At 41.4% G+C, this 13,707-nt stretch overlaps 1 protein-coding gene across 1 annotated transcript in view; it reads right to left on the bottom strand.

The window, feature by feature from the left end:
* DNAH8 (dynein axonemal heavy chain 8) overlaps positions 1 to 13,707 on the bottom strand; it is a 148,671-nt gene that overhangs the window by 13,809 nt on the left and 121,155 nt on the right. The window contains exons 80-87 of the mRNA XM_082214788.1: positions 10,653 to 10,774; positions 8,202 to 8,320; positions 7,845 to 8,047; positions 6,600 to 6,673; positions 4,049 to 4,201; positions 2,824 to 2,979; positions 1,999 to 2,115; positions 637 to 738 (exon numbers count right to left, since the gene is read on the bottom strand). Of these exons, the coding sequence (XP_082070914.1) occupies positions 637 to 738; positions 1,999 to 2,115; positions 2,824 to 2,979; positions 4,049 to 4,201; positions 6,600 to 6,673; positions 7,845 to 8,047; positions 8,202 to 8,320; positions 10,653 to 10,774 (1,046 nt within the window). The remainder of the gene's footprint in view (positions 1 to 636; positions 739 to 1,998; positions 2,116 to 2,823; positions 2,980 to 4,048; positions 4,202 to 6,599; positions 6,674 to 7,844; positions 8,048 to 8,201; positions 8,321 to 10,652; positions 10,775 to 13,707) is intronic.

Consider the following 13,707-nt stretch of genomic DNA (forward strand, 5'->3'; position numbering starts at 1 on the left):
TATGAGAAATACAAAATCATAAATCTGAAAGGCCTTTCTTTCCTAGGACCCTCGTACCTACGGGACCGCCTCTCCTGGTATGCCCCACAGAGAAACCTACAGTCTGCAAATAATAACATCCTCAAGGTCCCAGGCCTCAGAGAGGTTAGGCTGGCCTCAACTAGAGCCAGGGCCTTCTCGGCTGCGGCTCCAAACTGGTGGAATGCTCTGTCACAAGAGACTAGGGCCCTGCGGGACCTGACATCTTTCCGCAGGGCCTGCAAGACAGAGTTGTTCTGCCAGGCCTTTGGTCAGGGCGCAGCCTGACTCCCTCCTCTGGCAACCTGCACAGAATTTTGCTTAATTGGTTGCCATCAATTTGATTTAATTAATTTTTATAATGAAATATTTTTAGATTGTGTGATTATTTGACTGATTATTTGATTGTTGTTAGCCGCCCTGAGCCCGGCTTCGGCTGGGGAGGGCGGGATATAAATAAAATTTATTATTATTATTATTATATGCCATGAGGGTCCTATTACATTGCCAGTACATTTTTAACAACATTCTATAGTTTATTTCAATTGAAAGTGAATCATTGTTCATTTGGAAGCCTTTTTTGCTTTTTGTTAAGAACTTTTCATCACATTTCCTTACCCTTGCAAAGCAATTAAGAAGACGCTTATCATAATCATCGGTGACCCTGCCTCCATACTGTACTTCTCCAATCATGTATCGGACTGTGCTCCAGGATATTCCCTAGAGACAAAAACAAGCACATTTTAGAAATTCTAGTACATACCCACACACTTGGATTGCACAAAGTGCTCAAGGATCATGTGCAGGCACCCGTAACTCTGACTTTTGCCCCAAGGATAACAACTGAAAACCTCAAATATAACTAAGGTTCTCCAGAAAACAAATAAAAATAAAGACCATCTTGTGAATTTGACCTAAGATTGTGAAAATCTGTTTTTAGCTCTTGATCATCCCACATAAATGAAAATCAATAGGAAAGAGGCAATTTGCCACATTTCTCATATTCCATTCAAAAGCCTCATTTGTCAACATGGCTGTAAACTATTAACTGCATGTACTACAAATGCATCGTGTCTCACAGTGAATGCATTGCTACCCAAAAGTACAGACTGCAGCCGCTTGTTCTGTTATAAGCAATAATAACTGTGGGTATGATCCCATTCCTTTATGGATGCAGCTATGCACACAAAAGCAATTGACATTTCCCTCTCTCCCTGGCTGCTGCAGGTACATGACGTGTGCACATCACACTGAATGGACCATTACTTCCAACAGGAGGCCCAAGTGTACTTCCCATATAGTCATCTAGCGATCCCTCTCCTCTGCCCGGGGTCTTGGTCTGCAAACTACACTGAGTGTGAGACCCTGGGAAGAAAGGGAGGAATGGATTTCTATATGGGAGCTACACACATGCCTCCTGGTTCTCAGTAATAGTTGCCAAGTTACAATGCATGCTAAGGTACATGTCATTGCAGGTGGGAAAGGGCTTAAAAGAAGGCTTAGCTGAAGGCAGTTCAGTTCATCACCCACAGGAATCCATCACCCACAGGAAGATGGATGAAGCCCAATGTTTCAAACTTAGAATGCTGTTCATAACTGAGGCAGAGGAAAATGTAAGTGCACTATTAATTAAAGATCATGTAATGACTGCTAGTATTAGTAAAGCATATCCACATTTGTTTGCTGCTTCATAATCCACTATATGACCAAGGCCGTTCCTCTTCACTTTAAACTTCTGCTAAGAAAGGCTTCACACTTTCAAGAGAAGCTATGTTGCAAATGGTTTGCAGGATCTCTCTGGGCCACACAAGCACTTATTTGAGAGACTGGGGGCTGAGTGAATGGGTGGGTGGGTAATCTGAGTCACTAAAAAAACTGGGGCTCTAATGCTTGTCTCTTTTTTGAGGTTAAGATAAACTGACCATAATCATCCTCAGTATATACAAAGTAGAAACAACATTACAATATAGGGACACTCACTTTTTTAATGTCACATTCGTCCAAATGATTCTGTATAAACTGAACACTGGCTGTGAAGTCTGCTGAGTTGAATTCATAAGGAATATTCCAGCCCAAAGGGCCAAATTTGCGTCTTTCCTGAAATAAGACAGTAGAAAGCAAGGAGTGTGATTTCACTATTTATTAATGTTGCTTGTTTTGCTTATTATTGCTTTTTGTTTAACAACTTCAATCGCTGACATTTCAAGTCAATACCATTTTCTGATCAAATATATTAGAATTGACAGAATATTGATCGAAAATGGACAAATGTTTCTTGATATGAATTATGCACCTACTGCAGCTCAAGATACACCAGGAAATCATCGGAAGAATCTCACAATACAATGTAATCTTAACAACCCAGAATGTAATACAGTGACCATTACCGATCCCATTTAGACACAGCATGGTCACTTTGAGTCTTCTTAATTGGCAATTTCCATTCAAAAAATACAGGAAATACAGGAGATACAGGAAAGCTGTATTATCATATTCTTTAACTAATTTTTGTGCTCAAAGGATAATTCTTCAGGTATTGCCGTGGTTTGTCAAATACCCAAAGATAGATAGATAGATAGATAGATAGATAGATAGATAGATAGATAGATGATAGATAGATAGATAGATATTGTTACCCTCTGAGGCCAAAAATGAAACATTTGAAGCAGAAGGATGGGTGTGCAGCATCAAGCCTTTATTGTGCATTATAAAATTGAGCTCACATATAGCAATAGGTTATTTTTCAGGCATCCCAGTGGAAAGGTCCTGTTAGGCATAAATGAAAAGAAAGTATGTTTGTAATACCTGAACAGTGGAGTGTAGGAAAGCCACAGTGTAAAGAAGAGGTTTCCACATGGGCATGTTGCTGACATCAAGCAAGTCCTGATTTATACCAGAAAATGTTCTTTTCAAACCTGCTCGCATACCTTGTGGTGGTTCATTTGTGAATTTTATAGAAGTCTGACATATATAAAAAGAAAAAAAATATTTATTTCATTTGAACCCAAAAGCAGCCTGCCTAAAAATCATGCCATTTTCAAAGCTAAAGTTCAGACATAAACAAAAGCCAAACACAACTTTGGTTCTAGTGTGTAGTCTTAAAAATGACAGACGTGTGACTGAACAGCTTCCCATTGGATGAAACACACATGCTTTCTGTATCCACACCTCCTTCCTTATTCCATTGGTTATCTGATTCCATTAGGTATGAATTCACAACACCCCCCCCCAAAAAAACACCCCTAAGATCCCTTGCTACTAGTCCAGTATAACAATGAGCTATAAGCTACTAAAAATGTTTCTAGATTCAGGTAGGTAGCCGTGTTGGTCTGACACAGTCGAAATATATGATTTTTTTTTTTTAAAAAAAAGTCCAGTAAGAAGTGTGCATGCACACAAAAGCTTATACTAAGAACAAACTTAGTTGGTCTCTAAGGTGCTACTGGACTTTTTTTATTATTCTTATATATTTCTACTAAAAATGTAATACCCTTCAGCAGCCAATGATCAACACTGAGGGCAGTGAGGTGTCTCATTTACGAGTCAGGGAGCAGCAGCTGCCAGTAACAGCATTATGGAACTATGCAGGTGAGGATTTGATTGACATTTTGGATTGGAGAAGATTGGAAGCCCCTTGTAAAATTTATTATAAATAACCCAAATAACTGACATCCACTAGGTAGAATATACATATATAAATAATTTTAAAATCTTTATAAGAACGATAACACCAAAGATAGTGACAATTGGACAATGGCATGCCAGTCTGGAAAAAAACAGCAAGCTGATGGCAGAATAATCTCTGCTTTAGGGCCCTGTTGAGTCTACAGGAGAGGAAACTTCTGAATAGGTAAAGATTCTCTTCTTGCGTCAACCATAACCTAAAGTTTCTCATATGACTGAAAAGTTTTTAACCTTTACCACAGTTTAAATTTCAAGGCAAGCAATATTTCTCCTTCCCACTTTCAGTTTTGCCACATGAATTATCTTAACAGTTCATCTAAATCCCCTTGAATATGCTAGGGCTAACCTGAAGCAAAGTAATTGGAAACTTCTCATGTGGTTCAGTGGTTATCCATACTCGGAAGCTATCATCAGGGATATCAGCACTAATCATTGTTTCCAAAAGTTCTTCCATGAACTCCAGACCCAGATGGCAGTTCTGAAGTAACACCCAGCCACCCTGTAGCAAAACAGACAAACAAACAAACAAACAAACAAACAAAAAACCTTAATTAAGTAATCTGCTAAACATCAAGCCAACTGCAATTTACTAACAACAACAACTACCACTTGAGTATTCCACAGATGGAAGGTTTCACTAGCTACTTGTTATCATTTATATCTCCTTGATATTGGGGTTTAGGGTTTCTGTGTTTTAATAATAAATATGGATTTGCATTAAAATGTAACAACTACAGTACTGTAGGTTCCAATGAGTAAGTAAAGTAGTACTGCCATCTTGTGGTAGTTATAAAAATTATAGCAGGGCAATTTCTACTGGTTTTGGTGAACAGGAGGTACCTTGTAATCATCATCATCACCATCATCATTTATTAAAAGAAACACCCTGCTTTTCCCTTCAGAATAAGGGTTTTGTTTAGGCTAAGCAAGCTCTAAGATTCCCAAAACTTCTATCAATCACTGAGGGGTTCTGGTGAGCTCTTTGTTTTAGTAGGGTTCAACTTTTTCAGACCCAGAATACACCATGCATTTGGGGGCTCATTTCTTACTTTTTAAAAACAATATATACTTGTATGGTGGTAGTGCTGCTATTGTGACCCACTTCAGATCATGTTGCACCACGGAACAGGGTCCCAACCCACCACTAAAGGCCAGTGGATTTCTGTCAGCGAAAATGGTGGGGTATAAATAAACTATGATGATGATTTATTCCTCCAGGAGAGAGTCCAGGGCTTCTCTCATCATAGGACACCAACACTTATTAAGTATGATGTTCGCATGCCCCTTTTTAGCCACACTACGCCTCATAATTCTGTTCCTCTATTCAGAGTTCATTTCACCTCTCTTGTTAGCTAAGCAAATTTTCCTTTTGCCTTGCAATCAGTGCCCTCTTCAAAGTTGAGTTACGGCTCTGGAGTGCTGCAGACTTTAGCCTTCAAGGTCACCTGCACTTAGCTGTGCATTGACTCTGTCTCTGTTGCTCTGTTTCCCTTGGCTGAAACCCACCCCCAAAATATATATATATATCAGTGAGGGAGGACAGAACATGTTCACACCCGCTCTGCTGGCATCCCCCAACACCAGCAAAAAAAAGTTTCGACTCAGATTTAGCAAATATGCCACCTCTTCTTTTAAATATGAAGTCACACTAACCTCCCAGGCCTATAGACATTGCTTTGGAAGGAAGTCTCATGAAAAAGTACAGCAAAAGTTATTTTCAAAAAATACCATGTTTCAGATACTATAATAACTGCAGTTAAGCTCTGTTAAAATCAATGGGGCTTCCAAATAAGTCTGTTAGAAATTTAAGGTAACCAGTTTAATATGGGAATTACATCTATTCCTCAATACCACACTTGAGTGAATTTAATAGTGACAGACCAGAACAGCCAAAATCCTATCCATCTTTTACAGTGCATTTCTTCATGTCTCAGCCAGAATGACAAAATAGTGAGGTAAAGAGCAGGTTTGGTAGCTAAGCAAAGGGGGTCAGGACAGATTACTCTACCCCTCTTTATATATATTGGCATTGATATATATATATATATATATAATCTCAATGGGTAGAGATGATAGATAGATAGATAGATAGATAGATAGATAGATAGATGATAGATAGATAGATGATAGATAGATAGATAGATAGATAGATAGATAGATAGATAGATAGATAGATGCTACCTAGAGAGAGAGAGATAGACAGATATGCCCAGGCTCCTAAATAAAGAAGCTCAGTACAGTGGTACCTCAGGTTACAGATGCTTCAGGTTACATACGCTTCAGGTTACAGACTCCACTAAACCAGAAATAGTACCTCGGGTTAAGAACTTTGCTTCAGGATGAGAACAGAAATCGCACAGCAGCAGCGGGAGGCCCCATTAGCTAAAGTGGTACCTCAGGTTAAGAATGGACCTCCAGAACAAATTAAGTTCTTAACCAGAGGTACCACTATATCAGATTGCAACCTTACTCTTTTAAATGCAATTATTTTATTTTATTTTATTTAAATGCATTTTATTTTATTTTTATTTTAAACAAAGGAATAAATAATAAATAAATAAAAATAAAAATGGACACTCCACCCTTGAAACCATTCCATTATGTATAACTATTCAACCTCCCAAAATTTCAACACCTTTTGCAATGGTTTGACCCCTTTCCATTTTAATAGTACAAATTCTACAAATACCTTCTATATCTCTCAAAATCATTTCTCCTGCATATTCCCCATCTTACCTTAATAGCACATGTTAATTTATCATTAATAGCTATATGCCACACCTCTTTATACAATTTTTTTAATGGAAGTACAAAACCTGAGTCAGGGGTAGGTGGAATCTTCAAAAAACTCAAGGAAAGGGATGAGACATTTTTTAATGTCAAGATTGTATACATACCTGTGACATTGATGTCTGAATTAGCTTGCGTGCATGAACTTCTTGTCCTTGTCCCATAGAAATAGCTCTGTTTTCTACAACAAGTGAAATGGTAGAATGATAATAAGATTACATACATTTGTACTCTTGGTTGCAGGCAAGTTTTCAAAAAGCGTGCAAGCACTTTGGCTTTTCAGTTCTATGCTTTAACTTACTAAAGAATCCTATGCATATTGTATTCATTTAGCAGATATACAGCATTGTATCTTTGTAAGACTTCACTGAATGCTGGCCTTTTATATTATTCATGTTTGTGCTGCCTTCCCTTTGCTACGAACCAATTAACTCAGTTAATTTAGTATATCGCTTTGCTGCATGCATGAAGGTCTTTTGATGCCAATGAAAATTAAGTTAAGGAATAAAGATAACTTTATTAACCCCTGACAGTTAAGTCCAGGTGCAGACGACTCTGGGGTTGCGGTGCTCATCTCGCTTTACAGGCTGAGGGAGCCGGAGTTTGTCCGCAGACAGTTTTTTTGGGGTCATGTGGCCAGCATGACTAAGCCACTTTTGGCAAAACCAAAGCAGTGCATGGAAATGCCGTTTACCTTCCTACCGGTACCTATTTATCTACTCGCACTTTTGGGCGTGTTTTCAAACTGCTAGGTTGGCAGGAGCTGGGACTGAGCAACAGGAGCTCACCCCGTCGAGGGGATTCAAACCGCCAACCTTCTGATCAGCAAGCCCAAGAGGCTCAGTGGTTCAGACCATATCAGTCTTCCAAGAGGCCTGAACTGGCCGCTTACAGCAATATTCTCTCCCCCGCCCCACTTTCCATCTCTCTATGCATTTCAACCGCCCCCCGCTGTCCTGCCCTCCACCTCTTCTTCCGAGCTCCTCCCATCACATGAAATAAGGCTGAGTACCATATGAAACTTGGTGGCCACCCTGTCCTAGATCAAGAAAGAGCCATTTATTACAGAATTAGTGAAAGCTCCTCTAACAGTAGCCTCAAGTGCCTTGAAATCTGAAGCTCTTTCTAGCCCTGCCTTGTGTAACAATTGGCTTTTTATTAATGGACACCTCCTGCTTGAACAATTGAATACAACCCTCATTATAAAGTTGCTGAAGTTTTTTCAGGATTGTTGATGAGAGGGCCCACTGCAAATTCAGTGAATTATTACAAAAACCAAATTTACCAAAGTGTTTTTTTCTTTTAAAAAAAATCAAATTCTTATGTTGAAGAATAAAATATTATATTTATACCCAGTTTAAGTTTCCTGGCCAGTGCATCAATCTGGATAGTTGGATCAGATCCCATTGATAAAAAACAGATGAGTGGGGTTCGCTTATCACTTTCCTCCCAAGTTTTCTCTAAGTTTAAAATGACTGGCTCTGTATACTTTTCATTCAGAGAATCTGCAATGTACTTCCTGGCTTGAGAAAGTGTGCGATCTGGACACCACGACCTAGGAATGAACATATTTGGTGAGGCTCAAATTGAGTGTCAGTTTCATCTACATAGCGTTTCCCCCCGAGGGAAATGCAGCAGAGCAATTAGCACACCGCACTCTTAGGAGAATGCTAGCAAAACAGGCAATGCTGAAATTGCATGATCTTCACCTGATAAGCAAAAGTTTACGAAAAGTATCTAGAGAGTCACTGTATCCATCAGGAATCGTTTCTTCCTCTGGAGCCTCCTTGTCAAACCAATTCTTCCATCCCTTCTCATTACGACAGATCTAATGTACCAAATGCAATAGACAAACATAGTTTTCCCATTAAAGTACACTTCTGACAATTTTAGAAAGTTACACTTCAGTCAAAGTCATATTTCATAGAATCATAGAACTGTAGAATCGGAAGGGACTTTCAGGATCATCTAGTCCAGCCCCCTGCAATGCAGAAATCTCAGCTACAGGATCCATGACAGATGGCCATCCAACCACTAGTTTAAAAGCTCCAAGGAAGGAGAGTCAACCACTTTCTGAGTAAGTCTGTTCCACTGTCTAACAGCTCTTACTGTCAGAAAGTTCTTCCTGATGTTGAGCCGGACTCTTCTTTCTTGCAACTTGAAGCCATTGGTTCGTGCCTACTCTCTGGAGCAGGAGAAAAAAAGATTGCAGCATCTTCTATGTGACAGCCCTTCATATATTTGAAGAGGGCTGTCATATCTCCTCGCAGTCTTTTTTTCCATGCTAAATATACCCAACTCCTTCAACTGTTCCTAATAAGGCTTGGTTTCAAGACCCTTGGTCAGCCTCCTCTGCACATGTTCCAGCTTGTCAATATCCTTCTTAAATTGTGGCACCCAGAACTGGACACTGTACTCCAAGAGTGCCTGACTAAGGCAGAACTGATCACCAAAGAATTGGTGCTTTTGAATTATGGTGCTGGAGGAGACTCTTGAGAGTCCCATGGACTGCAAGAAGATCAAACCTATCCATTCTGAAGGAAATCAGCCCTGAGTGCTCACTGGAAGGACAAATCCTGAAGCTGAGGCTCCAATTCTTTGGCCGCCTCATGAGAAGAGAAGACTCCCTGGAAAAGACCATGATGTTGGGAAAGATGGAGGGCACAAGGAGAAGGGGACGACAGAGAACGAGATGGTTGGACAGTGTTCTTGAAGCTACTAACATGAGTTTGACCAAACTGCCGGAGGCAGTGGAAGACAGGAGTGCCTGGCTGCTCTGGTCCATGGGGTCACGAGGAGTTGGACACAACTAAACAATAAAATCACTTCCCTTGATCATGAAACTATACTTGTGTTAGTATGATGTCATCTGCAAATTTCTTGAACATCCCTTCGGTACCTTCATTCAAGTCATTTATAAAGATAAAGGGCACTATACTTCTGTTGATGCTGCCTAAAATAACATTAGCCTTTTTTGCAGCTGCATCATAGAATTATAGTTGTTGAAGGAGCAGTGCAGTTCTTACTTAATAAAAATGGTGCAGACAGTCTGAAAAGTTAGTATAACTGCAAAATATGCTCATCACCACCATGGCTGGAAAGTAACTAATGGGATCCTCTAGTTAACCCCTGTGTCCTCAGACCTAATTATCCTGCAACAATGTAGTAAATCAAGGTGGGGGCCCAGTCACATGCCAGTTCCGTCTTTTGCTCTCCTACCATCATTTCCAGCCACCTGCCCACAAGGTACTAGCAGAACTGCCAGTTGCTTTGCCCCCAAAACTCAGCCCCAGGACAGGCTGTTGTCACGGCAGCACACTTCCCCTCCCCACTGCATGCGGTGCAACACACATCTAGTCAGGTGCAACACCAATAGGAAAAACATAGAAAAAACGGTGAGTAGAGAGAAGGTGCACAGGACGAGCTTCTACTAAAGTGCAACTAAAGCAATGAAGCCCAGACACTGCCCCGTCTAGTCCCCTGCCCTCAAGGAAAGCCTGTTTGGTGTGGCTGTGTGCCCCCAGCCTGTTTGCCAGCTGCACCCGGAGCTTGGTGGACCTTTGCTTCAAATCCCACCGTCCCCATTTCACTGCTGCAGGATTGGAGGGGATGGGGGAGGAAAAAGAAATAGGTGCAGAAGATGAGCCCTGAGATATTTTCCCCCCTGACATAGGAGGTGAGGGCTTACTAAGCAGCTCTGACTGCTGCTCAGAGAAGGAGGCTTAGCAGACCGTTCCAGAAAGCTTCACTCATGTTAGGTAGGACATGTTTTTGAGGGCTGGGATGTGCCAGTATTTGTGGTTATTTATATGCCCACATATAGGCGTGAGGGAAACTGCCTTATACCAATTCAGACCATTGGTCCATCTAAGTCAGTATTGCCTACAACTGACTGGCAGTGACACTCCAAGGTTTAAGGCAGTGGACATTCCCAGCCCAACGCAGAGATGGCAGAATCTGGGACCTTGTGCACGTTATGCACATGTGCTCTGCCACTGAACCAAGGCTATTCACTTCGAGGGGGAAAAGATAGCGTGTCATTAAGGTACGAAACTAAGCAATATTGGAATTAATGGCCACGTCTCAATTCTCTAAAGCAAAAGGATACAATGGCTGTGGGAAACAATATACGGAACAGAAAGGAAGACAAATGAGCCCACCTGGTTCATAATTTCAGAAAATTGCGGTAGTTTACTCAGTTCTACCAGATTCAACCATGTCATATCAAGAATCCACCGGAATGGTTTGGGAGGACAAGCTTTTAGGTCCAGTGCTGCACCCCCTGATTAAAAACAATCATCATCATCATTACAGAGTACATACATGTTATGCTTAATATTATTAAATTTGAATTTTAGACTATCAGACAAATGGCAGTCTCTATCCCACCAAATAACAGAGGAAGCAAACAGACACAGTCCACAGGTACGTTTTGCACGAGTTTCTGTAGACAAACCTGTTGTGTAAGCTCTCTGGAGAAATGTGTGTTACTACCAGGGTTGGCCCACCCATGAGGCAAGGTGAAGAAGGATCCACAGGGGCAGCAGATTCCAGTGTATATCTTTATTCCTTGTTTGTTCTTGATGTAGATCTTCACTCACTTCTTCCTGGGTGGGGAGGGGACGCCCTTTTGTGGTTCACCTCAGGTAACAAAGTGTATTGGTCTGGCCCTGGTTAGTACCATGCAGCACTCCCAAATATTTGTCTCTATTTGATATGACTGAAAACCCCTGAACATATACTGGTGAGTAAGCCCCACTGACCCCTATGGAATTGACTTCTGAATAAATATGTTTAACAAACACTGCATGGCACAACTGGGATCATGGCACAACTACAGAACTTCATAGGACTTACTTCTGGGTGAGGACAATAGTTTGAGTGATGTTGTGAGGTTGTTCAGACATCAGTATGCATGGATTGGTACCTTCTAAGCATGAATAACATGAAGGTGTTGTCAGTGTGCAATGCGGCATTTACAAGGACGCTAAAGGATTATCTGGTGATGTAGGTAGTTTCATTTTTTTCACCTGCTGACGTGTTGTTGTGCTATTGACCGAGCATAGGATTGTGAGTATGCTATTATGTCAGCGTTAACCTTGATATAGCGACCACCAGGATCATAGGGGCACCCTGCCTGGAAACAGTTTCAAAATGCCTTTCTGGTAAAATATTACAACAACATTATTTCTCTAAAACCAATGCTTTTTGTATTATATCTAATAGCATGTAGGATGAATGCCTAAAATATGCCATTATTCTCGTTATTAATAATACAGAATCAGTTTTTTTTGCAGTTATTATAGCCTCATTGTTTGCTACAAACTTTTAATTGCCCTTATTTCACAGCCTTATACCTGATTAGCATTTTAATTCATTCTCTTTGCATCTATGACATCTATGATGGTAATGTATTATGGGTAATTTTACATTTTTGTATGACACATACACTTTCCTTTATGTGAATAACTTCCTTTTAGAGTGGTTTTTCCATGACTAATACAAAATAAGAGCCAAGACTAATTCGTACAGTGTCACAGACAATACTCCATCAGCAGCATTGCCTTCTTTAATATTTAGAATTCATATAAAGCTTTTATGTTTCAAAAACAGTTGGTGCATTACATGATTAATTGGACAGAAGTCCTTCTGAAGAGTTCCCATAAGAACAATAGCAGACAGGCCTTCTTTGTGATCAATCAAAGCATGCCCTGACCACATTTTAGTCATCAGAAACTGTAGCTCCCATTCAAAGCCATGGTCTTAATCAGGGACAACCAAAATGGTGCCCTCTGTATGTTGGAATACAATTTCCATTATCCATTGCTAGCCATGCTAGCTGTGGCTGGCGTGTTTTGTTGTCCAAAAACATCTGGAAGCACCATATTGGCTAACCCTAGTCTAAACAAAGCACAATTCCCCAAGTTACCAGGAACTGTAGTTAGTTTAAAACTAGAAGCTTTCTCATCCTCACAAAGGGCAAAAGAGGAGGGAGACATTTCACAAACCCATGGCTTGCCACGACTTGTATTCACAGCAGGAAACAATTGTTTACAACTACAAATGAACTTGTATACCATGAGCTAAGAGACACATACGTTTTAGGCTGCATTTCCGTTTCCGGTTACACAAAATTAATGCCCATTTACTACAGTACAAATTAACCGGCACATCAGTCTTTAGGCAGTCTTGCATCCTTAATAAGGTTTAAAAGCCTGCTCTGTCCCCATGAATGTGTTTGAATAAAATTGATGTTATAAAAAAATTAATAATCAGTGTGGATATGCATAAGGATGGCTTACGTAGATGATGGATATGAAGGGCAGGAAAGGTACCAACAAGTGCACAAGGTCACCAGCATGGCTAATGAGCATTCTCAAGAAGGCTGTTATTCCGGGGCAATGAGCTCCCAATTCCTCTGATGTGCATTGGGGGGTGGGGTATGCAAGGTCTGTGCTGCTGCTGAGATCCGTGTGGACTCACAAGTCACAGCTGTGCTGCAACTGACCCAAGCAAAGCATTTTACAGCAGCACAAAGAAAAAGCATCAGAAGTGAATGAAGTGCTTATGTCAGGGGTTCAGGAGCAGAGGCAAGGGCAAGGGAGGAAACAGAGAGCGAGGGGGAGGAGGCAGAAGAAAGGATGAGTGATGACGACGACCCGAGATCTCCGAGTCTTTCCAGTGAATCGGAAGATTCACAGAAAGGAGCACCAGTGGCCAGGGCAAGGGGGGAGCCTAGGGGGACACCCCAGGAGGAAAGGGCCAGAGGGAGCTCAGAGGGGAGCAGTTGGAAATCGGGACCAGCGTCACCAACAGAGAGCAGGGGAGAGGAAGGGAGTCAGGTATCAAGCGCTGGCAGCTCACAACAGGAGGGAGGGCACGAGTCAGGAGTGGCCACACCTCCATCAGGGAGCGAAGAAACGGTCAGACGGAAAGTGGAAGGTTGGGCGCGCGCGCCAAGTTCAAATGCACAGGAAGGTGGCGCAGTAAGCAGCCCGGAAAGGGAGCCAGGTCCTAAAGCCCGGCGCAAGGAGACAGAAGGGTCCAGGGGGTCAGCGTCAGAAGAGTCCCGGAAGGAAGAGACCCCGGGGGGCAGAGGGACCCAGAGAAGAACAGTCAGGCGGAAAAGGTGGAGTAAGGCTAGGATATTAAGTTGGTGTACAGGAGGCGGGGACCCAGACAGAGCTTCACCGATCTAACCATAAGACGTAGAGT

The sequence above is a fragment of the Podarcis vaucheri genome (genome assembly GCF_965113315.1).
Source record: "Podarcis vaucheri genome assembly, chromosome: 3".
Lineage (NCBI taxonomy): Eukaryota > Metazoa > Chordata > Lepidosauria > Squamata > Lacertidae > Podarcis > Podarcis vaucheri.